The sequence below is a fragment of the Anarrhichthys ocellatus genome, unplaced genomic scaffold (assembly GCF_004355925.1).
Source record: "Anarrhichthys ocellatus isolate YVR2014 unplaced genomic scaffold, GSC_Weel_1.0 scaffold42, whole genome shotgun sequence".
Lineage (NCBI taxonomy): Eukaryota > Metazoa > Chordata > Actinopteri > Perciformes > Anarhichadidae > Anarrhichthys > Anarrhichthys ocellatus.
Window position 1 is genome coordinate 3,034,587 of NW_022280072.1, and position 24,352 is coordinate 3,058,938.

The following is a 24,352-nucleotide window of genomic DNA, read 5'->3' on the forward strand; positions in this document are numbered from 1 at the left end:
CTCTCTCTCTCTCTCTCTCTCTCTCTCTCTCTCTCTCTCTCTCTCTCACACACACACATATGTACATGAGGATGTTTACAGGAAACGGACTCATTAAACACACAAATTAGCTCACTCAGGAATTGGGGCTGATTTTGGGCTGAATCTGTTCCAGTTGGACCCGTTTGAAAGAACTCGCACACATATTATCTCAATCATCAGCAATGCTGGACTTACATTACTGTAGTTTGTGCACTAATAAATAAAGGTGCTAACTAGAACCCTACACTGTGGGGTACTTAGCCGTGTCCCCATAGGACGATTCTTTGGGTTCCTGGTAGAACCTCTTATAACAAACTAGAGGTCAGTGAATTAAAGTGAACTGACCCTTTAAAGACGGTCTGCCAGCCGTCCAGGAGGCGTCATCAATCATATGCATGTTCAGTAGTGTGACTCACTTCTGAGTCACGTCATGAATACTACATCTCGTGGTTCTTTCTGAAGTGAGTAAGAAAAAAAAAAAAAAAGCACTGAAACACAACAGGATGGGGAGTACATTAACAAAATCATGAGTCAGATCAGTTAAAGCCATTCTTTTCTGCCGCATCATGCACTTCCAGGAATACTATTTCTCTCCCCCCCCCCCCCCCCACACACACACACACACACACACACTCATTAATGACTCGGACACCAGGTATTTCATCGCTTTAACCGTCTGAACCCTAAAACCCACCCGCAAGATTGAAAAGCATGTTTTCTTTAAACGATCGCAAAACTACATCGTTTATCACCGCAAGAAAATGTAAAAAACTTTATCGTCAGATTTTGATCTTTCCGACGGTCCTTGAACACATCGTGTGCAGCGAACGCTTTCATCAGCAGAAGCAGCCAAAACAAAGCTACAAATTGTGATATTTCATCAAAACCACTTAATTCAACATGTCTCATTTAAAATCTCGCCCTGAATAAAGCGTTTGCTTTCACCAGATTCTGTAAAAAAACATTTAATTCTGAGCTCCTCAATGCAACCATGAAGCCATGATTGATTCATCTGAGACCAACAGTCATGTGACAATAAATCAGAGACACTTTGACTGACCTGCAGGACGTGAACACAGAGCAGAGAGGAGAGGCTGGAAGTAGAGGCTGTAGCTCAATATTTATATCACGTAGAACCTCAATTTTCCCTCAATTTAAATCTTTTGTATTGAACAAAAGACATGTTTGAGTCTCTACTTCTACCCATGATGGTCCTGTTTCTATGGAGGAGCAGAGAGAAAATCCAGACCACAGAGAGTGAAATGTGACAGGAGGACTCTGTGGTCCAGAGGGTTAATAAGCACACGAGTCTGCTTGTTCCCGTGGTGCTCACATCTTTCTTTAGGTTTCAAGATTTGATGCTTTTTAATGGTGCGGCACACGTTACACATGTAGTGGAGTTCAGTTTAGTGCCCCTCACTTCACCAAACAGAGAGGATGTCAAGAGCAACACTGCCCCCTGCAGTTTGTATCCTGCAGAGACCCCCCCCCCCCCCCTTGACATAGTAGTTACTCAACAATGTCCCCCGACTGGTTATGGAGCCTGTCTCACACCCTGCCAGTATAAACCTTACCACTCACCCCTAGGCCCAGCTCAGGGGGGGTTGGGTGGGCAGAGAGCCAAATTAGAACCATATTTCATCCACTCTGTCGTCCAACACACACACACACACACACACACGGATGCAGGGCGTTTGTGTGCAGACATACACACAGATGCATGTGTACTCGCTGCTCACATATGGCCTGCATGGTCAAGTCACACCGTCGGTATTTCAACCACGACAAGTATGCAGGACTTCACGGTTTTGCGCAATCCTCGTAGTTCCGATGCTCCACCAAGTGTTTTCTACAACTAACACTGCGTCGCAGTGATAACGCTGCACTACGTGTCCACGATCTTACTTCACCCACACAATGATCATTAGTATATGAATTACTCACATTTAGTTTCCTTTGAATTCATGAGGAGAACGTTCTCTCGTGCTTTAAGACGGAGAAAAGAGGATCAAAAAAACAGAAGTCTTGAAGAACTGAGTTCAAAAGCTCTGATACAAACACATGCATCTTCATTCAAACATTACTATTCAAACACTTCCTCCACTGCTTACTAACAGTAACATGTGTGAGAGAGAACAGTGTTAATAAAGTTTTGCTGTTGTGAAACTTTCAGCTCTATTTACTTCGATTCGTCAAGACTTCAAGGTAAGGCGCTGAGTAACGTTCGTATAAATGGTTCTAAAAACAGTTCTAAGATTCCTCCTTTCTGTTCATGTTTCTTGTGTTTTTCGTTGGACTCTTGTCCCGGTCTGTGTGTCTGGTTCTGGTGTGAAGATGGTGGGCGTCCCAGTGCCAGAGCCCCTCTCCTCCTCTCCCCAATCCAGCCCCGAGGTCTGGAACAGATTACATCTGATATTAAACACATGGCAGTTAGAAAAGGAGAAGAAAAAGAAAAAAAAGTTTAAAAAAGAAAGAAAAGAAAAACAGAGTGGATTTGTCAGCTCCCTCCCTCCCTCCCTCCCTCCCTCAGCCTCCCCCTTTTCTCTCTCTTTGTCTCGTTCTCTACAGTCTTCTGGTCGTCCTGAGAGAACAGAGGAGATCATGTCGGCTTGTCACACTTTCTGTCAGAAGCACAGAGATGTGAGACGTTTGATGCCTCCTTTTTATCCTGCCTGCAAAGTGGCAGAGAGGAGAAATCTGAGAGGAGAGCAAATGTGAAATGTGAATTCAAATACAAGATTTTATAAGACAAAGTGTCTCTCATGGAAAGACTTTGTGGCCTCTCTCACACACACACACACACACACACACTCCTCGTCCTCGGTGTCCCGGTAGAGATGTGTGTTTCATAACGTTGGCGCATAATGAGACCCGGGACCCCGAGACTCCGTCGTGAGGACGGCACTGATTGGGTCCAGAGGAATGTTGGCAAACGAGACGTTTAAGGTGGATCGAGAACATTCCTGCTAATTTCAGCGAGGGGGTCCCACAGGCCCCCCCCCCCCCCCCCCCCCGGACCAGCAGCCTCTCTAATCGCTGAGAAGAGCACTCAATCACGTCCATGTTGTCTCTTTAGTGTTGTTGCTGGGAGTCAGACGAACATCTTGTTCTCCTCGTGACTAACTGACCTGTTTGACTGTTTTCCTCCCGCAGGTCACCAGCAGCTCAGTCGCTGTGGGAGAACATGCTGACCAGTAAGCACAAAGAGGGGGTGATGGAGGTCCAACGGCAGCTGGTGGAGGCGGCCAGCAAGGAGAAGCTGCCCATCAAGATGAGCATGGGTAAGAGTTCAATGATGGTCGTGGAGCAAGGTGGACGTTTATCAGTTTTATTTATATATGCAGAGAGAGAGGGGGGGTGGATAGAGAGATGGAGGGAGGGAGGGCGAGAGATGGATGGATGGATGGATGGATGGAGGGAGAGAGAGAGAGGGAGGGAGGGAAGGCCAGATAGACATAGGGGGAGAGATGGAGAGGGGGAAAGGAGCAATGGAGGGGGGTAGCGGGGCAGACATTGGGGAAGTGAGAGAAGGAGAGAGAGAGAGAGATGGGTAGAAAGATGTCGAAAGTGAAGTGAGGAGGAGAAATTGAGAGAGAGGGGGGGCAATGGAGGGAGAGAGGGTGGGAGATACAGAAGAGAGAGAGAGAGAGACGAAAGCAACAACAATAAAACACAACAGCTATAATAATAATAATAATAATAATAATAATACACATGATGATAATAGAAAAATGAACTAATAACAACAATCACAACTTGTTTCCCATCAAATAAAACTCAAAATACATCAAATAAAATCATCATAAAAGTCATTATTCTCAGACAGAACCATAGTGCCCCCTACTCACCGCCACCGTCTCTGCAGTGTATTTGTCCATGTGGCCACAGAGGAAATCTGAACCACATGTTGGCTCTGTGACACGCACACACACACACACACACACACACACACACACACACACACGCCGCTCTTGAAAACTTTTGTTGTTCGTTAATGAAGCGAAGGGATAAAAATATGTGCAGGCACGCAAAAATAAAGTCATTACATGCACAAGTGTACGGGGGCCTCGTGCACGTTCACCTTTTCTGCTGACCTCTTGACTCACATAGGTAATGGGTGTACTACACGCACGCGCACACACACACACACACACACACACACACACAGGGCTAATATGCAGGTTAGCATCTGGCAGAGAGGGAGGGGGTTAGAAGGGAGGGGCGGTGTGGTCCCTGAGCATCTATAATCTGTGAGGTAGAGGAGGTTTCGTCTCTCGTAACGAGCAGGTTGTAATATGTTGGAAGTCACACACACCACACATACACACCACACACACCACACACGCTGCATACACATGGCGGTTTCCTTTCACACATTCGTGCTAAACAGACGTCTGGATGGCGGCTACATGGTGGATTTATTTAGATGAATGCATCACAACAAGCTGCAGAAAAGAGAAGGAACAAAGACATCGAGAGACACAGTTGAAGTATGAAGAGGCTGCTCACTTCATCCCAAAATCCATATACAGTATGTCCTCTTACCTGCAGAGCTATTAAAGCAATCTACACTGTTTTGGTGTGAGTTGCCGAGTGTTTCGAGAGATCTTCTCTCCGGTATAGTGGAACTAGATGTGTCTTTACAGAAATCATGACCCGGTTGCTGAAGATAATCCACAGACCTCGTTGTGAGCAGTTTCATGCAGGAACTACTTTCTTTCTACCGAGCCACTCCCGCCAAAACGCTAACTGGTCGCCCCAAAAATACCATGCAGCTTGCTGCTGCAGAATGTGAGATTAGGCGTGGACAGACGCAGAGGTGCACACTCACTCACTCACTTGTATGACAGTGATGACTAGCACTACAGGTAAGAGGAAGAACATGTATTTATTGTTAGTTCTTTGGTTGAACTGTCCCTTTAAGGTCTTTCCTTGAGAGAGAGAGGGAATAGGAGACGAGCTAGGAGAGAAGAGGGAACCGTCCAACTGCTCATACACTGAACCTTTATACCAAACTGGCACAGGACCAGACTCCACGAAGCCCCCCTGAGCTCCCAGCAGAGTTCCCATCCTGCCCACCAGCACCACCGGCGGAGCTCTCGAATCCATCATATCAGACCCCCCTCCCCCCCCCCCCCCCGCCCCCGCCACATACCCCCCACACACACTTACCATTAATACCTATCTGCTCTGTCAGTGCCCACTCACTCACTAGGAGAGCACAGAATTTTTCCACTCGCGCCTGAAAAACACATTCTGCACTCTGGTGGATTTATGCAGATCTTTGGAGAAAATATATACTGCACGCTCACACACACACACACACACACACACACACACACTAGACTCCAGTTGGCTTCTTTTCATCTCGACGGGATAAGATCATCCAGAGAGAGACAGAGAAAATAATCCATTTCTCAGAGCCCGAGTGTGACCCGTCGGGTTTCTCACAGCCGTGCGTGCGTGCGTGCGTGCGTGCGTGCGTGCGTGCGTGGTTTTGCAGAGTCCAGTGTTTATCTTGGGTGTTTTTGCTCTTAGCAGGGAATTAGTTAGACAGCTTCGGTTTCATCGTCTCCAAAAAGTGCGTTTATATGTTCATATATATGTGTGTGTGTCAGGTTTGTGTATATGTGTGTGTATATATATTGTGTGCACCGATACTGCAGTGTACATGAGATGTGTTGACGGGGCCTGTCGTCCTGTGGTGCAGCCTGCAGAGATGACCCCGACAATCAATTGCATTCATCATTTCAAGCCGTGAGATCAGGGAGAGTTTAATATCACAGTATTCATATTTTACAGCATCAGCTCTGCTTTTCTTTTTTTAATCTTAAGGCAAAAACATTGTTTTTCATGTGCTGATCAGCGTTTGGCTTTCATATCATCTCTTCTTTCAGACTCGAGGAATTCCTCATTTGCATATTTAAACATACACTTTCTGATGCAAGTGTCCAAGGACAGAAGATGTCGTTTCCTAAACAGACTGTAAAGCTCTCTGAGGCAAAGTTGTGATTTGTGATATTGAGCTTGAAATTGAAATTGACTCAGTCAGTGATTGACCAGCAATTGTGAAGTGTTATGATACTTTACCTTATAAGTCATGATAAAATGCTGTATAATGTGTTCTTCTTCTTATAAAGCATTATGGATGTTCATGAGAGCTTATAAACTGTAGTTATTGAGTGCTATAAGCAGATTATAAGTGTTTCTGATGCATTATGGACCTGGGTGTCTACCAAACCTCTCTGGAGCACACAGACCTCCACTCCTCCTAAAGGGCCACAAATAAAGCTACCAGGACGTTCCTCGTCTTAGAGCGCATAAATAAAAGTGCCCCGTCCATGTAGAATGACTTCCAGCTGCATCACTTAGCCTCCGAGTAACCCTCTGCACCTAGAATGCAAAGTCATCTTCCCGTAACAGGACTAAATCATCGTTGGCCCCTGCACCTTTTTTTTTGCATTGTCGAGGACTTTGATCGTGGTCGAGACCTCAGTTGCCACTTCTGCACATCAGGCTGCAATGGGTCAGCAGCTCAAGCTGTTTATAGCGCGGGACTGAAGATGTGATTTGTTTTATGGCTGCTGCTGCACGTAAGTGCACCGAGAAGAACAATAAAAGAGGCCGAGAGGTTCAGGTTTCTCCTGCTGTCTGAGGCGATGTCCAACGAGCGACGCGGTGCAGCGCTGGTGAACGAAACAAACGCGCTAATAAATTAGATAACTCCACGTTCATGCACACATTATCCAACGGACTGAACTCTACACAAGAACATTTAAATGAATCAGGAGTTCTCTCTAAAAACACTAAATATAACATGACGAAAACAATACACTGGGCTGTAAATATTTGTTAAACCACTGACTAAAATGAATCATGAATCCAAATGTAATGTATTCTGGGTCATGACGAATAAAGCACACAAACGTGTTAAATACTCGCCTGCTAATATTAGATATTTAGGGCTTTTATTGTGAAAGTTAAGACCAAAAGCAGTGGATCTGGTCTGTGTTGCCTTTGTCGAGGTTGAAAGGAGTAATAAAGTTTTACCGTCTTGATTTAAACAATGACGCCTCTGTGGTGTTGTTGTATAAATAGTCTCAGCTCATCCCGTTCTGCACAACTTGGTCGGTTGACGTCTTTATTCGTGGTGCGAAAGCTCCAAAAAATCTGCCTTGTTCCAAAAAAGAAGTCTCGTAATTTTCTTGTTCTGTGTGGAAACTCGTGACAAAAACAACAGTTAAAAAAAATATGTTGATGTGAAATGATTGCATGAAGAAAAAAAACAAAACTCCCCCGATTGTGTAAAGGCCTTTACTCTCGCTAATCTAAAAATGGTCAAAGAGGTGGATCTTCTGTGCAGACAGCTAGCAACCTGAGACCACACCCACCTGTGATATTAGCTATAAAGACATGCCATTTTAACATAGACATCAATGAGGATTGATTTGCTTTTGGAGCCTCAAGTGGCCATTTTGAGGAACTGCAGTTTCTGGCACTTCAGCGTAAGCTTCATTTTTTTAGCTCCAGAGATTGAAGCTTGATTTCGAATAGCTGATACACGACCACAGTTTGAACGTGATGGTGTTTCCTTCTGATGCATTTAGATTTACCTGTAAAAACACCTGATGGACAAACAAATGACGAAGCAATCGATTGAAGGCACGAGCACAGCGTCTTCCTTCATGTACGCTCTTATTCATTGGAGCCTTTTCCAGTCCTGCTGTTCCCGAAGAAACGTTTATTTGGCTCATCTGGCAACAAGATGCCGAAGGAATCTCAACGTTTAGTGACATAGATAAGACTCAGCCAGGGCTGTTTGATGGTTTAATGGAGAACAGGCTTTTGTGGGGCTTTCTTCTCTTTAACATTTCCTTTGTTTCTTATTTTATAGTGTCTAACATCGTCTCTGTCGGTCTCACGTGATCAGCCCGAGCTGTGTTTGGCCCAACAGTGTGCCATTCTGTCTCAGTTGCCTATTCTCGGGGTGGAATTAAGCTTTGGACGCGTTTCCTGGTTCTGTGCTGAATTGTTGTTGGCACATCGAGCTCAGCCAACCTTGATTTTCTCTGCCAGGATTTAATGGCTGGATATGCTCACAATGGAGCTTTTCAGGATTTCTGTGAATATGTCTGCAATGAAGGTCATTCAAAGAAAGGAAAATACTTTAATTCCAGCAAGAAAGTGAATTCCTTTCTGTAGAAACACGTGTCTCGTACAGTAAAGTGTCGCACAACACACACGGACTCTTTCTCTTCAGCTCTTGGAAAGTATGTTTCCCAACATTGAGCTGTCAGGTTTACTTATCAGCTGCTCTGAAAATGAGTTGTTTTTTATGATTCTCTCCAAAAAATATTTCACATTATTCTGTCATCCAGTTTAACAAAGCTCGACCCAATCTAATATTCAGTCTGTTTCTCTTCTAGTCGTGTGTTTGGCCCCGCTAAAGCAAACATTGACCATGTAGTCCAACAGGAAATACTCCCACATCTGGTGCTGGTTCAGAACATCAACATGAAGAAGTGGGCTTTATGGGGAGTTAATGTGTGCCCCCTCTCTCTCTCTATCCAGACCCTCGTACCTCCAGGCCACCCCCAACCCCCAACCCGAGGGTCCTAAACATCTCTCTCTCTCTGCTGCCTCTATGCATTTATATCATTTACACTCTTTAATCTCTCATCAGTGTTCCTGCACCTCTGCTACATGCATACGGTGATGTTTAGTTCAATACTGTAGCTGCTGTAAACGTCTCTCCGCCTGAAGCTTGAACATATAAAGAATATTCAACAAAGTCTCACGGCAGTTCAGGAAATGTATTATTCTTTTCCTCCAACTTTTTTTGTGCCAACATTTAAGTTAGGTTTATGCAACAAAACCACCAACATTTAGGTTTAGGCAACAAAACCACCAACAGTTAGGTTTAGGCAACAAAACCACCAACATTTAGGTTTAGGCAACAAAACCACCAAGAGTTAGGTTTAGGCAACAAAACCACCAAGAGTTAGGTTTAGGCAACATTTGGTTTAAGCAACAAAACCAAACTGTTAGGTTTGGGCAACAAACCACTACCATAAAGTCACAACATGTTTTGAACTTGTGGTTGAAAGTCCTGTTTGTTGGATTTATCCACCTCCCCTCCCGCCCACCAATAGTTGTCTTTTTGGATATCATAAAGTATGTCTCATGCACACACTCTCTCTTTCTCCCAGCCTGTGCAGGTTTTGCTCATTAAGATAATATTATGGTCTGTCCTGGTATCAGTTATTCCCCTCTGCCCTAAGCCGAGTGCATCATACTCATGTTTGGGGAAAAAGGTTCATTCTGTTTCCCATCAGGAGGAATAATTATGTGTCCATTGAAACCTTGTGGGTTTTCATTTGTTTTTACCAGATGGCCAACAGAGTACAGTTTATGTACAGATCTGACCGATATTGATTTATGAATTTGTGCCGACTCCTCGTATAACACCAGTGTCTTCTCCCCTCCTCTCAGGACGTGTGACCCCCGAGCAGCTGTGCTCCTACATGCAGCTGTTCCGGAGCAGTTGGGGGGCGCTAGAGAGTCACTGTGGGGTGCTCCAGCTGGGCCTGGCAACGGCCCAGACGCTCCTCCACCGCGGCCTGCCCCGCTGGGACACCTGCCTGGCCTTCGAGAGGCTGCTGCTGCAGGTCCGTGCTCATCTTACACAGAACTATTAAACATATGGGTCACAGGCGATGAAAAGTCTCAAAGTGATGCAAACGATTCTATTTTGTTTTGTTTTTAACATTGAGGAATGAGGATCGAATAACTTAACAGGTGTTTTTCTGCACTTTTACTATCTGTGGCCTTTTCACTGCAATCTATAAAAGTCCTGCTGCTCTATGGAAACAGCACCATCATGTCTAGAAGTAGAGAGAACTCAAACATGTCTTCAGTGCAGAATAACACAGTTAGAATGACATCAATCATAAAACAGAAAAAAAACGCAAGTTGAATTTCTTTGATGATTTATTTTACAGAAATTGACAAACAATGTAATTTATTATACAACATGTTTCCAAGTGTCCACAAGTGTTACCAATGTTGGTAACACTTCTAAACGAGAAAGTGTTTTTTATGAAATATCACGATTTGAAGGAAGTGTTCGTCACACACGACTTATTCGATGACTGTCGGAGGAATTAAACCCTGAAGATGATGTCGTTTTTTACAGCTTGTGGCTGTAACAACAATCTAATTTTGGTGATCGTTTAAAGAAAACATGCTTTCCAATCTCGCCGGTGGGTTTTGGCTGACGGAATGAATGGGACAGTGTGTGGGATTTAGTGCCATCTAGTGGTGTGGTTTCAGATTGCAACCAATTGAATACCCCTCCGCTCACTCCTCTCTTTACCAGACTGTGGTAACGCCATTCGCCCCGCTCACATGCCAGAATTACTAGAATAAGGCCAGACCACGGTTTTGAATTGTGTGGCTCATGTCGGCCTGTAGAGAACTACGGTGGCCTTCAAGTGACATAAAAACGTGAAAGTCTCTCTCTAGAGCCAGTGTTTGGTTTGTCCGTTCTGGGCTAACATAGAAACAGGCTGAAAACCCACCTCTTCAAGAAGTACTACCCTGAGCCTTCCACTCAGCACTTACTGTACTCGTATTAGTTTGTTTCTGTACTTTTGCTCTGGTTTATGCTCTTAGATGCTTGTTTAAAAAACAATGACTTCTGGTGACTAGCAGTTCTCTTGAATACCGATGTTGAACACACTTATTGTAAGTCTCTTTGGATAAAAGCATCTGCTGAATGACTGTAACAAACTAACTAACTATAGCGGACATGAAGGGCTCATTCTAAGCTAACAAAGACACAACGATTCTTACTTTCAGGTGATTATACACTAATGAAAGCATAGTTATGAATACATGAATATCATGTTCCATTTCTGCTAATAGATTCCCAATCATTCTACACACTGGCCCTCTGCAGAGAATTCGCTGGCAATTTTGTAATTAACTTCACTGTAATTATTCCTTCACATCTGTCCCTTCGGGTAAATATTTGATCACTGGAGCTCAGCAGGTAAGTGGGGGCTTGTGGTTCGCTAGACGGCGGCCAGAATGTTGTGTTAAACTGACGATGGGGGGAAAAAAAGAAAAACGCAGATTCCTCTCCTTCACAAACAAGGTCAGTTGTGTTTGTAGGGAAAACATTTGGATCCAGTAAACACAGCAAAAAAAAGTAACGGCAGATTTTCCATGTTGAGGAGGAAGATGTCTAGTTCACGGGGGCGGATGTACACATGTGTTTGAGTGTGGAAAGGTCAGAGGTCAAGTCTGATGGAGAGACAGAGGGTAGTGTCTCACAATAAATCAAAAAAGCCACAACAGACAGTCGTCACAACAGACAGTCGTCACAACAGACAGTCGTCACAACAAGCTCCTCAGCAGCGATCGACTGCGAGCCGATCGCTAACCAACACTAAAGCCATTTCCTCCTTCTCTTACCTTTTGCTATTTTCATAGCTTTATATTCCCGAAGCTGTAAAGCAGGCAGTAGGACAGCAGAGTATTTAGGAACTTATTAAACTAAATCACGGAAAAAGTAAAACCAGCTCTCAGCGCTGCCCCGTGCCAAATTGGAATTTAAAAAAACAACCTCATAAACCGTGGTCCTCAGCTGGGGCCGTCGCTGGTTTATTAAATAAAGGAGGAAGACTTTAGGGGCTTAGTGTCCCGGCATCCTTTTACCTCATGACTCCGCTTTGATCACCCCCCCCCCCCCCTCATAGTCGTCTACTGTACCTGTGGATGACTCAAAGTCCAATTTTCTTGCCATTCGTTTGTAGTTTTGGTCTCGTAACTACCAGGCTCTGTGGTGACTGTGTCCTCAGTTGGAAGATGGTCTCGTTGATGACTACGTTAATAACACTGTTATTGTATTCAGGACTATATATATATATATATATATATATATATATGAATGAGACTCGGTGTGGGTTCAAAATGAAATTCTTCTAGAATCAGATCTCACAATCGAGCCTTGAGCGTGATGTGAGAGTCGGTGTTTGCAATCAAAACGGGTTTGAGTTTTATTGAGGTATTAAGGGAAATGAGTTGTGTGTCCTCGGTGCCCCCCTTCTGTTTATTTCATTTCCATGTGAGGTTGTTGTTTCTTTTTGTTGCTTTGGCTCAACGTGGACTGAGAGAAGTTAATTACATTACAAAATGGCAGGCATGAAATGCCTTTTCAGCTCTCTGGCTGGCGGTCGGGCTGTGTTTGCTCTGCCCGTGTGTGTGTGTGCGTGTGCGTGTGTGTGTGTGCGTGTGTGTGTGTGTGTGGCGGGGCGCTGTGGATACGACCGGGCAGAGCTGGACGCTCCGTTGCTGCCGGACAGACCGACCCAAACTCTGCGGTGCGTTTGGGGGGCCGCCGCAGTTTACTGAGGCAAAGGGGCCGATGAGTTCAGGGCCTTTCCCAGTTCATGTCTCTCCAAACATTTACGCATTCAAACACTGTTTCATGGCTGCTCTGTGACCCAGACAACTCCTGTGCTCATGAGGTAATGCTTAAATAATGAACTGTGCTTTTAACATTACACCCACAGCTCTACGCTAACTTTTAAAAGCAGCAGTCGAGTGTTGGATGCCCAAACTGGAAATATAGTTTCCATTTTAAGTCATTTTTATATTTTGAGTAATTGGGGTACTATGATGCTGAAGAATGAACTTGTGACATGCAAGAATTGGTTATTATCGTAGTTACGTCCTCTTTGAAAACACTGATTGTAATTTTTCTCCATTTTCTGACATTTTATCGCCCAACCAAAGAAAATAATGACAGATCATTCAACATCATAAATAATCATTAGATTGTGGTTCCCCTCAAGCGACGGCAACATCAGCTTGTCCATCATCTCTACCCCGAGTCCTCCAGCCGGTCTTGACTCTGGCTGAATCCGGTCTCACGTTTTGAAGAAGAGGTTTGCACTTAATGCCAGGAATAGGTTTGCCAATTTCAACCTGTCGAGCTGTGATACCCGTGGGGGTCTCACATCCCGGAGGTTAGTAATATTGGGGCACAGATGTGGTAATGGAGGCCGATCTGTTAGATGGACTGTGATTTAAATGGTGGTAAGTGTGATACTCACCCTTTATATTGCCTTTACGGAGACTTATGACCCTCCTCAATATAGCGTTTATACTCGTGTGAGATTTCGAGGTATCTCCTCGGCTGGCACTGCCACCCTGTCTGGCGTGTAACCGGGTCTTTTTGGGGTCTGAATGGCTCATATTGAGCCGCCTTGGTCCGGCTCCAGCCCACAGCTCCAGAATGTGTGTATGCTAGACGTGTTCAGCGCTGGGTGGTGCAGCGGGAGCAGAAAAACTCAACAGACTCAGTCTTTCACCGCTTCCCAGAACATCACCGGCACGCTAGCTTCCCATCAACGGGGGCCGAGCCAGAGCCTCCCGCCTCCACCAAACCAAACATGTACACAACTGCTGTGTACCCCTCCCACGGAGAGCCGGCCGGGGACAAGTTGCAGCTGCATGTCACACTTTGTAAAGGCCGAGTATTGTCTTTGGGTGTGCGGAGCGGCCTACAGTTTATTAGTCCGTCACATGGCTGGACATGCTGGTGATGACAGCGGTGCAGTGGAGAGGAGCTAACCTCCCTCACCCCGGCCTGCTGCTTTTCTGCTCTGCTGGGATTAGCAGGCAAAGGCCTCTGCAAACACTGGAGCTCCGAGTTATTACTGGTCACAGCGCGGCCGTATGTCCCGGTCCTTATCTCCGTCTCTGCTGTGTGTTTGTGTTCTAGTCTGAACAACTGTGTGTAGAAGTTTAAAAACAAAGCTGTGAACCCAAACCCGACTCCCTCGACATCAATTTACAGAAGTAGAAAAATGCTGTTGATGTAGATTGTTAATTTGCATGACGTTCATTATTTAACGCCACGCAAGATAAAAATCTAAATGAGTCGTTCTGAAAACGTCTACCCGAACATGAAAAAACTAGTTTACCAATTACAATTCTTCACGGTGTCATTTGTTACTTAGTAACTTAGGCTTGTTTCCAAATGACTCATCGGGTTGGTTTGGGTTCCATATAGTGGCCCTATAGTGATATTGATATTTTATATATTTTTTTACTACTTATTAGTTGACATACTGTGGCTACCAATAACAATATATCTCAAATTTGCTTCATTCATAACGTTGGCATTCAAATTCTATATCAACTTTTTTTTTTGCATGTCCAAAAGTCTATATTTAGATTTATGTAATCATTTCCAAAAACTCATAACATGTTTTTATCTAAGAAAATATTCTTTAGCCTTTCAAACACACAATACGAAGGGAGGCAAGCTCCTGTATTAACAGGGCGGACAAGCAGCAATCCAACAGCTCCATGAATTACATTTATTTAACCACAATAACACAAAGATATTCAAATATATCTTAAAATGGAGTCTGACTGTCTTCAGGATGAGTCTTAAGTCTTCTGTTTCATGTCTGTTGCAGTGAGTGCTTGTATAGCCAGTTTGGAGCCTGGTTACTCACATATTCCATTATCTGTCCCAGTACAGTGTCAGCGTGGGTTAAAGTCTCATGACCCTTCACCTCTGTCCCCTGACCCCTCCTGGCTGTAGATGCTCAAACCTTCAAGTCAATAACCAGTAAACCGGTGTCATTGTAAAGCCGTACGAGGGCACGCCGATCCACAGAACACTCAACATGCAGTTATATATACGTAGATATGTGTAACATCTGGATTGTATCATTACTTATGGCGACAGAAGGAAAAAATGTTGATATTGGTCCCAAGCAACTTTCATCTTATCTGAGCCGCAGCCAGACAGGGCGCTCTAAGCCTGTAATTGGCCTTTCCCCAGGGTATGGAGCCCGTCCCCACATCCCAGACATTCCCCTTATTCCCCATCTCTGCTGCATCCCTGCAGCCCCCAACAGGGAGGACGTGGTGTCTGGAGGGGGTTCCTGTGATTCTATGCTGGTGATTGTAACAAAAGGGTGTGAATGACTCCGGGGCACTGCCCCTAAGATGTGCCCCACTGTTTAACAGCCTCACATCTGGACTGACCCGGACTGACCATCTCCCCATCCATCCACTTCCAGTACCACCCCCCCCCCCCACACACACACACACACACACACAGACACAGACCCAGTGTATCCTCTCTGAAGCGCCTTCAACCCTGGAGCAACACACTGAAGGAACCACAGGAGGTTCAGGATCAGCTCCTTTCTGCCTCTCTGGCTCGATCCTGTCGGTCTTCTGTTGATCTCCCGTTGGCAACCATTTCGAGACATTGGTAACCAATTCTCGGCCATTGGTTGCCTTCAGTGGTCCACCACTTTATAACAGAAACGGTAGGGAGAGCAAACAGTACAACATCAAATAAATACAAATTAAAAACCAGCATCTGTTTAAGAGACAATGGTGAAGCAAATGAAGTTGTGTGACTGTGGGGGGGGGGGAAGGTCAACCAACCCGTCAACATAACAAGCGAATGTGCAAATTGATCGAACTGACAGAAAACCAAATGAACCTGAACGAAAAACAGAAAAAGGAGACTATAAAGTTAGTGTTAAAGCCCCGAAACCACACTTCCCATTCAACGTGTCATATCCTGTATCTCTGTTACGTGTTCTCCAAACACACGCCTCACTGTAACGTGAACAACATGAACAACATGAACTCCACGTCGCCACTTATTATTTTGTAGCATAACAAGCTGGAGGAGAGAATGCAGCGCTGGAAGAGAGTTGGGTTTATCAGAAGAGCCAGTTATTTACCTATCTCTTCCTTCCTGTGTTTAGCTGGAGAGGATTACAGTGGGAGAGGGGAATAGCCCCCCCATCTCAAGCTGTATCTCTCCCCCCCCCCCCAGCTCTCAGCGCCAGTGCCCTGAGACGGCTGTGTTTACATTGTTCTGCACAGCTCAGGCCCTAATGTACTATCTGTTTAATAGCCAGAGAGAGGCCTGTTTATAGAGAGGGACCTTTTTTTTAACAGAGGTGATGGGCTGCGAGGCCAGAGGGCAAGATCAACTCATCTCACTTCCTGTTATCATTACCTCTCTTCCCTCAGACGGCGGCTAGGTGCTCTGCTCGCTCCGGCTCTCTGCATTACTTTTGCCTAATCACCTCGCCACCCCGCCGGCCGTGATTGCGCTCAATCTGTCTCCCGTGGAAAATGGTGGAACGCGAGGGGGCTCGATCGAGTTGCCTCGCATTAAACCTCGGGCGGCTCCTCTTTCTCGGCCCGGTGGTAATTTGCATGTGCTAAATTTTAAACATTCTACGAAGCATCTTTTCTTCTAAATCTATATCGCAGCCCACTGAACTGAAACTTTATAGGAATTGCTTCGGTGTTAATAGCCGTGGAATTATAAGCCGAGGGACTAAGATGAACTCTTGAGGGTTTAATGCACTAAACATTTTCTCTTCCACTTAAAGAAGGCCTTTCACTCTCTGCATTCAGTCAGTTTGCATACGCCGGCACATGTGCATCCGTGGATGTCTGTTGTTCTGGTCTCTATTGTTTACTGTGGCTGTTTTAATTGTGATGTCAAAACCGATCTCGTCAGGAGCGTTTTTCATGTGGCCTGGAGTTTCTTTCCCCCTCAAGAATGTGTGCTGGTGAGGGTTCTGCAGGATTTAAGCTGAATGTTTTTCACAGCCTCGTTTTTGTTACAGGCGGCAACCTTCGGTTTCTGACGAGTGAAGCCGATGCTTCATGTGTTAAACCTGCATTCTCTCTAGTGTCCATCAGGGGGCGACTCCTCTGGTTGTATAGAAGTCTATGAGAAAATGACTCTACTTCTCTCTTGATTTATTACCTCAGTAAACATTGTAAACATGAGTTTATGGTCTCAATCTCTAGTTTCAAGTCTTCTTCAATACAGCATGATGTTCATTTAGTACATTATGGTCCATTTAGAGTCAAACAGACCATAAAGCAGGGGATGCTTTAGGGCGGGGCTACACAGTGATTGACAGGTCTCTACCAGAGACGTATACGGCGTCTCTACGTCACTCCTCCTTAGTCCAGATATGGTCACTTCCTGTTCACTGGTTGCAAAAAGCCAAGATGGCGACGGCCATAAATCAAAATTGCTGAACTCATCAGTCCACAAACAGACGGATGACGACTACGTCCACTTCTTATATACAGTCTATGGTTTCTCATCACATATGCTCCGACCCAAACTCAGACTTAATGGTTGATCTTTCTTGGACATCATCCACTCTTCTCTCTCCACTATATCCGTTACAGAGCTCACTTCTACTGAGCTGCATCGTCATCTTCCAGTGTTTTGGGTGAGGTGGTCCGGGGGAACGCGATGAGAGGGGGCTTCACTAACGCTCTCCACCTCCTGGTGAATCGGGTCAGTGTGGTGTGCTGACTCGGCCTCCATGGCGTCAGACTTCATTTAAGCATGCTCCAAAAAAGACACCACAGACTGGGAAAAACCCCACAATGCCCAGCATTCACCCTCGGATTGTTAACAACGAAGGCCGTAAAATAAAGGCTGACGCTTTGGGAAGATGGCGGGGGGTTGCAAGAGACCCAACAATGTCCCAGTGTCCCCACTTAATACCTTCTTTTATCTTCCTCTGGCACACGACGCCCTTCTTTCATTTTATTTTACATGCAACTACTCGCTGTTCATATTGTTCCCCTTTAGTCCACGATGTGCTGCATGTGAAGCTGCAGCCAGATGTGCGTTTGCAAGTGTGCGGCCATGTGTGCACGCATGCATCCATGCATGTGGCATCCCTTTAATGCGCTTACTCTGGTAACATTGTTTTCGACTTCCTGTTGTCACAAACAGGCCCCTCTGTTCGCTGCAGAAAAGCTCCACCTCAGGACAGATTAGCTATCAGGTCGTTTGTCTCTACCTGCTGAGCACAGGCCGGCGGAGGTCGCGGCCCACAGCACATGTGTCTTTGTGTCCGTACGTCTGATCTGAAATGGAGACAGAGAAACATTCCAGGACCTTTGAGGGTCTTCTTTAGATACTGACTGACCCCTGAGAGCCAGATTAAAGATTTATTCTTGTTTTTTTGCCAGGTTGAAGATTTCATTGTGATTGATCAGTTAAGGGTGAAGAGGAACAACGACACTGCTGGAAAATGCTTTTTTTGTTGAGCGATCAGACGGCGTTCTTTTGCAGTTTTCTGCATCTTTTTTTATCTTATATTTTTAAACAGCGTAATTACGGCGCTTGGTCATGCACCTCTGAATTTTTGCAACTAGGGCAATCGGAGCTTTTCAGATGCGACTGTCATGAATAGTTAACTGATAAAAGCTCTTTACATGTGTCAGGATCTTACAAAGACGGATCATTTGTTTTTAGAAGCTTTAGAAACAGGAAGTCTTAAAAATCTACATTTGAGTAAATATTTTGCAGCCAAATCAAAAAGTTTATATTCAGCCTTTGTTTCTTTATAACACATTTAATACTTGACTTCTTTCTTTACAGGGTTTGTATAAAGATAATAAAGTAGTTCATGAATATGAGATATGAGTTTACAGATGATTACAATCCCTCCTCTATAGTGGAGGTTGATTTATGGCGTTTTACAGTCTGTGTTCATATCTTTGAGTTGCACTCTTTGACTTCTTGATTCTTCGCAGTATATTTTGTGTTTTTCGCCCTCTGGCGTTTCGGAGAATAATGGAACAAACAGTTAATGGATCGTCGGGCTTTCAAAACCAAAATTCCCGGTAATCTCTCAGAACTTGCTCGGCCACGTTCCTGCCGCCCTCTTGGGACCCAATAGACCAGCAGTGCCCCCTACTGCCGAGTAACACCAAAGACCTGCGTCCTGTAAACAGAGATGAATGGGGGTGAGGTGGGACAAGGAGTGCCCCCCCCCCCCCCTCAGGTCGTGGAGCAAAGGTAGGACAAGGACTCCTCTTTTCTGCAGAGTGTAATTGTACCCATCTGAAACTCCCCCACCCCCCTCCGCTAACTCATGCCCACCCGGCAGAGACCACCTCGTCGCCCCGGGGATTCGCCCCCGAGTCACCCAAAGGGAACGAGGCGGACCGATCGCCAGAGCAACGAGAGCAGAGAGGGTCAAACCGGGTCAATCAGAGACAGAGACTCCTGCCACCCTCAACTCTGTCATTAATTACCCATAATCCCCCTGGGGCACAGCTCCACGTGTAACCACATAGCCCAAACAGGCTGCATCCAAAGGGGTTCGAGCATACGATCAGGTGGAGGACTCTTTCATTTGTTTCATATGTGCACCTGGGTCGGGGTCGGTGTCCTCTGACCGGGTTTGGGAGGAGGCGTGTCTAATGGATCTGTCATGTCAGCAACTCAAATCCATCCTGAGACTCTGAAGGAAAGCTTTATTTGATTTACAATGTTACGTGGCAGAGCGAGACAAGACCAGAGTCCGCTCTCCTTTTTTAACATTTCAATGTTTACGAGTTGTGACAACATTAGCTGGATCTGATTCTGAGCCCAGCTGGTATTTGCAGCTACGTGGACGAGAAAAATACTTACAGATCCCCCGTCTATTTTGTTTTGTACGTGTTTGGCAATGTTGCCTTCTGTTGTTCTTTTAATCATCTTATGTGAGATGGAAATGAAACTCATCTGTGGAGTGATTTTTAGGGAGAGGACTCCCTTCATAACGTGGTTGACGTCTGGAGGTAGTTGAATAAAGCGCTGCAGGGAACGCGTATTTTTGTAGGTCAACAGGAAGTTGGCATCGACAAAAAGCTAATGTGATTCTTCCGTTAGATTTTGGATTATTGCAGAAAATAAACATCAATGGAATTTTCACGTTTTGTTTAGCAAGACAAATAAATGACCACTTTTCATGATTTTTAAAGCGTGAATACATATAGCATAAGTAATAAGCTAACGTTAGGCCTCTGACACTGAGACGCGTCGCAACAAGCCCGGGCGCTTAAAAAAACGCCTCTATGGCAAAGTGAGTCGGCCAAAACAGCTGATGAATCAAAATCAAACCAGGTGATCAAATGTAAATAACCGGGGAAAAGTGCAGACTTCAAGCTCTTGCTGTTGCTCTGCTGTTGAATGAGGATGAGGGGAAATATTGAACCGTTCAGCGTCATTGAAACCGCTAACGTCAACCTTTCGCCGACCACATCCGCCAGCATCAAAACAGGAAGGAAGTGATGATGTAGTAAAGCCCGCCTCCCGCCCGATTTGATTGGCTTCCTAGGACATTGACGAACGGTGCAAAAAGTAAAAAATATTTAGACTTTTAATGTGCGCCTAAAAACCTCTAGAGAAACACGAGAGGAGAGCTCGCTATAAGAAAATAATGTTTTTTACGGGCGACTCGTTTCTACTGACGGTTCTCGGTGTGATAAACTAGTTTCTTGTGTTTAGGACTCATTCCTGCAGAGCTTTATTCCATTTTATTTGTCCTGGATTTGAAAGTCTTGCAGCTTTTCCTTCCTCTCACCCTTTTGACTTTTGTTATTAATATTAATGTTTTTGTATTGATTCGTAGAGCCACATGCTCAAACATCCTGTGAGAGTCTGGAACCAGAGCGGCTGACGCGAACATGTGCGCATCGAGAACATATTTGTGAATGGATTTGTTAGACGGGCCTCAGAACAGTTGCCAAAACACTGGATATGTTCAGTGCAATTATGACAAACAGAGACTGATTGCGCTCGTGTTTGTTCGATACACAGCTCACAGAGAGATGTACGTTTTAATGAGCTACACATGACGTAAACACTCCCAAAATGTGTTGAAGGAACTACAACATGTGGGCTGTTCGTACAACGCTGCATTTGGATCGTCTCGTTTGAAACGTTTCCACTGGCTGTCGTGGCAGTTTGAAGCCGAAGCTAAGCTGTTCCAGCCTTCGACACTACATTTTAACATGTGAGGGAGAAAACCTCACTAATTCCTGCGTTTTTTTCCCGCTGTAGCTTTTATCTGGAGTGAACTCATGCGGCCCACTTTTCTTCTTCTATTGTTCTCGGCGTACTCGGAGACACATGTTTGTCCCGCTGCTGCTTTCATGGAAATGAGGAATGAAAAGTAACCCAAAACGAGCAGCAACGCCGAACCGCTAATTATGAGCGGGAGGAGGGAGGGAGGAGGGAGGAGGCTGGTTTCTAATGCGCAATCCTCCCAACCTCCTGCTCCTAACTCTCCATCTTCTCCACCCTGCTGTTTCTTTTTTTCTTCTGTTCCGAGTTATTGAAGATGCTCTGTGTGCTCTGCTCTCTCTTTCATGTCTGCAGTTGTGAGCGTCGTGTGTCGAAACATGACGGCTCCTCTCTTCTCTTAACTCCAGACATGGCGGTAGGCTATCGACACTTCACGGCCTTTTACGTGCTGTGTATTGTGTGTTTTAAAGGCATCATGAATTGCACCCTTAATGAATGTGTGTTCTCTTTGGGTGTTCATGTTTGTGTTGAAGTTGTCTTAAGCTTTCAACTAATTCCTTCAGTTGCTTCTTGTGGTTATTAGGGGTCGGCTGTAGAAGAAGTGATTGATTCAGATGACAGGTTAAATGCAGAGTGCACATCTGGCTGTGAGGATCACAAGTTCAGACGTCCTCGTTCACACTGAAGTAACCACGACTCCACATCCTGTCTGAAACATAACAACACAGACGTTAAACTGCAGAATCATAGTTTCTTTGTTTTTTTGCAAGTTTTGCAGAAGTTTCAGTCTGCAGACGGCTGACTCTGCTGGTCCACTCGTTTTACTTTGAACAGACAAAAGTTTTGCATTTGGTCAAATACGTCATAATATATTACAAAATAAAACAGTTTTACATGACTGATGATAATGAACACCCATTCCTTAAGCCACGCTGTGCTACCAGTGAGGTACACCCGACTAAATCTGATTCCAACAACACAGAAGCCCTGCAATAAATCTTCCATTTACAAAGTGTATCCAGAGGTGCTGACACAGCTCTGTGGTCACTTTGGAGGCTGCAGTGCGTCGTGATGTTGCACTGCATTCAATTAGAGAGAAAGTCCTTCTGCAATATTCTGTCCACCAACATTAATATCAATTGAGATGGCCAAAAACTATCACAAACTCCTCGTTTACTGTAGTTGCTCATCATGCATTTAGAAAAGTTTAAAAAATCATTACATGGTTCATTAAGTTGGCATTCAAACCCATTATGTCATTAAACTGACTTCTATGTCAGAAATGTTGCCTTGGTTCTCACATTTTCGGTCTATTTTTTAATGCATCTTCCTTTTTAAATAGTGTTTAGCTTACGTTCTACTTTCTGCATTCGCGAGTGCGCTAGGGTCCATGTGACATAAATCTTTTTTTTATCAGTGTGTGCGGTTACAACAAAATAAAAGCATCGAGGCTTTCTAATCATGTTTTGACTTAAAGCCTCTAAATTTGTAGATGTTTTAGATGGTCAAAAGCTGATTTAGTTATTACTTTCATATGATTCTTAAAACTGAGATTGCAATCAATTAAGATACCAAGGCTTTTAACATCATCCTTTGTTTTAACTCAATATGTGCCAACATAAGTGGCAATCTGGAGTCTCTCTTAATTTTTCCCAAATTCGATTATTTCAGTTTCGTCCTTATTATAAGAAAACGTTGAGACAATCAGCTGCATCAACAGAGGGATTTTAGGGGACCAAAGCTGTTAGGTGAGAGGGCTAAGTAAGTGTGGGTGTCATCAGCAAAGTTATGATAAGAAATGTTATTGTCATCAGTGATTTATCTAAGCGAGAGAAAATAAAGGCCCTACAATCGACCCCTGGGGGACACCACAGGTCGAGGACGCTGGTGTTAATGTTCCAAATGGAAACAAAGAAAGCTCCCGTCCTGTGAATATTATCTGAGCCTCTTGTTAACTGTACCTGTAAATCTAACCCAATGTGTGTAGAAATATGTTATGATTTATAGCAGCAAAGGCTGCAGTAAGGTCTAATCACACTAAGACTGATGTTTTGCTCGTGTCGGCATTTAGTACAAGTACGTCTAAATTATACTTAAATACAAAACTTGAGGAAAATGACTTTCCCATCACTGTTGTCAGTGTGAGACTAGTGCATGCAGACAGTTGTGTCTATAGATAACAGTGGTGAAGGTGAATCTAAAAGATAAATGGGTGATATGAATGTTATACTTTGGAACTTCAGTGACTTTGTAGTTCTCACGGTCAGTGGTGCCTCTCGGCCAGTGTGACGTGTTTAGCCGTTGTTTAGCAGCGAGGCTCAAATGGACAGACAAGGCATTAGTGATGTGTTTACCATCTGTCCGGGAAGGACAGACATGATGGGAGAGTAGGAGGAGGAGAGACGTTTTCACGGTGTATAAAAGCAAGGGGGGGCGGCGTCTGAGGATTTACTACCAGACGTCAACCGTTACTTATCAAAGAGGCCAGTCTAACATTGGTGTACCCTCTGTGGCAAACTGTCACCTTAATTTAGAAGACAGGCTACAGGTTTCCAATGATACGGTCTTCATTATTATACAACAGCCACCTGGTATACGGACCCCAAAGGTGACAGGAGATAATCACACTGGAAACAGCTGCCAACATCTAGAAACACCCTGCTGGATGAGAATATAAATATAACGTCCAGAAACAACTGCCCCCTCACACTGGGGGAGAAATGATCCACCCTAGAAGTGCGAGAAAAAGTCCTCAAGCTGTTGCCTTCAGTAATGTGTGAGGGGAACACAGATTGTGACCCAAGAATTCTGAAGTGAAGTTGATCCATTAGACCCAGTGAAGGTAAGGTAAGGATGGAAGCATGATGGAGTAGGTTAGAGGAATGGAGTTTAGTACTTGGGCGGGAACCTCTGGTTCTGAAGAGTGAAGCCAGTGCTGGAGTGTGTTAAAGCTGCATTCTCTCTAGTGTCCACCAGGGGGCGACTCCTCTGGTTGTATAGAAGTCTATGAGAAAATGACTACTTCTCTCTTGATTTATTACCTCAGTAAACATTGTAAACATGAGTTTATGGTCTCAATCTCTAGTTTCAAGTCTTCTTCAATACAGCATGATGTTCAGTTGGTAAATTGTGGTCCCATGGTCTGGGAGTTTTCAGCGTTTTTATTTTCAGTTGGAGTCAACCCTCTCTGTCACCTCTGGCTGCTAAAAACTAAGATGGCAACGGCCAAAAATCAAGATGGTGACGGCCAACAACTACAATGGCTGATAAACAAAGATGGCCGTGGCCAAAATACTGAATTTGAGGCTTCAAAACAGCATTTCACAAACCAGTAGGTGATGCACGGTGACTACTTCCACTTTCTGTTCACAGTCTGCGAGTTCACTCCAGTCTGAGTTTGGTGTAGCAATAAATCCGTGTCCACCACTCTCCCCC

The 24,352-nt window shown here is 44.7% G+C and overlaps 1 protein-coding gene across 1 annotated transcript in view; it reads left to right on the forward strand.

The window, feature by feature from the left end:
- The window catches only part of scfd2 (sec1 family domain containing 2), a 91,456-nt gene that overhangs the window by 7,323 nt on the left and 59,781 nt on the right, over positions 1-24,352 (forward strand). The window contains exons 3-4 of the mRNA XM_031868229.1: positions 3,175-3,302; positions 9,514-9,689. Coding sequence (XP_031724089.1) covers positions 3,175-3,302; positions 9,514-9,689 — 304 coding nt within the window. The remainder of the gene's footprint in view (positions 1-3,174; positions 3,303-9,513; positions 9,690-24,352) is intronic.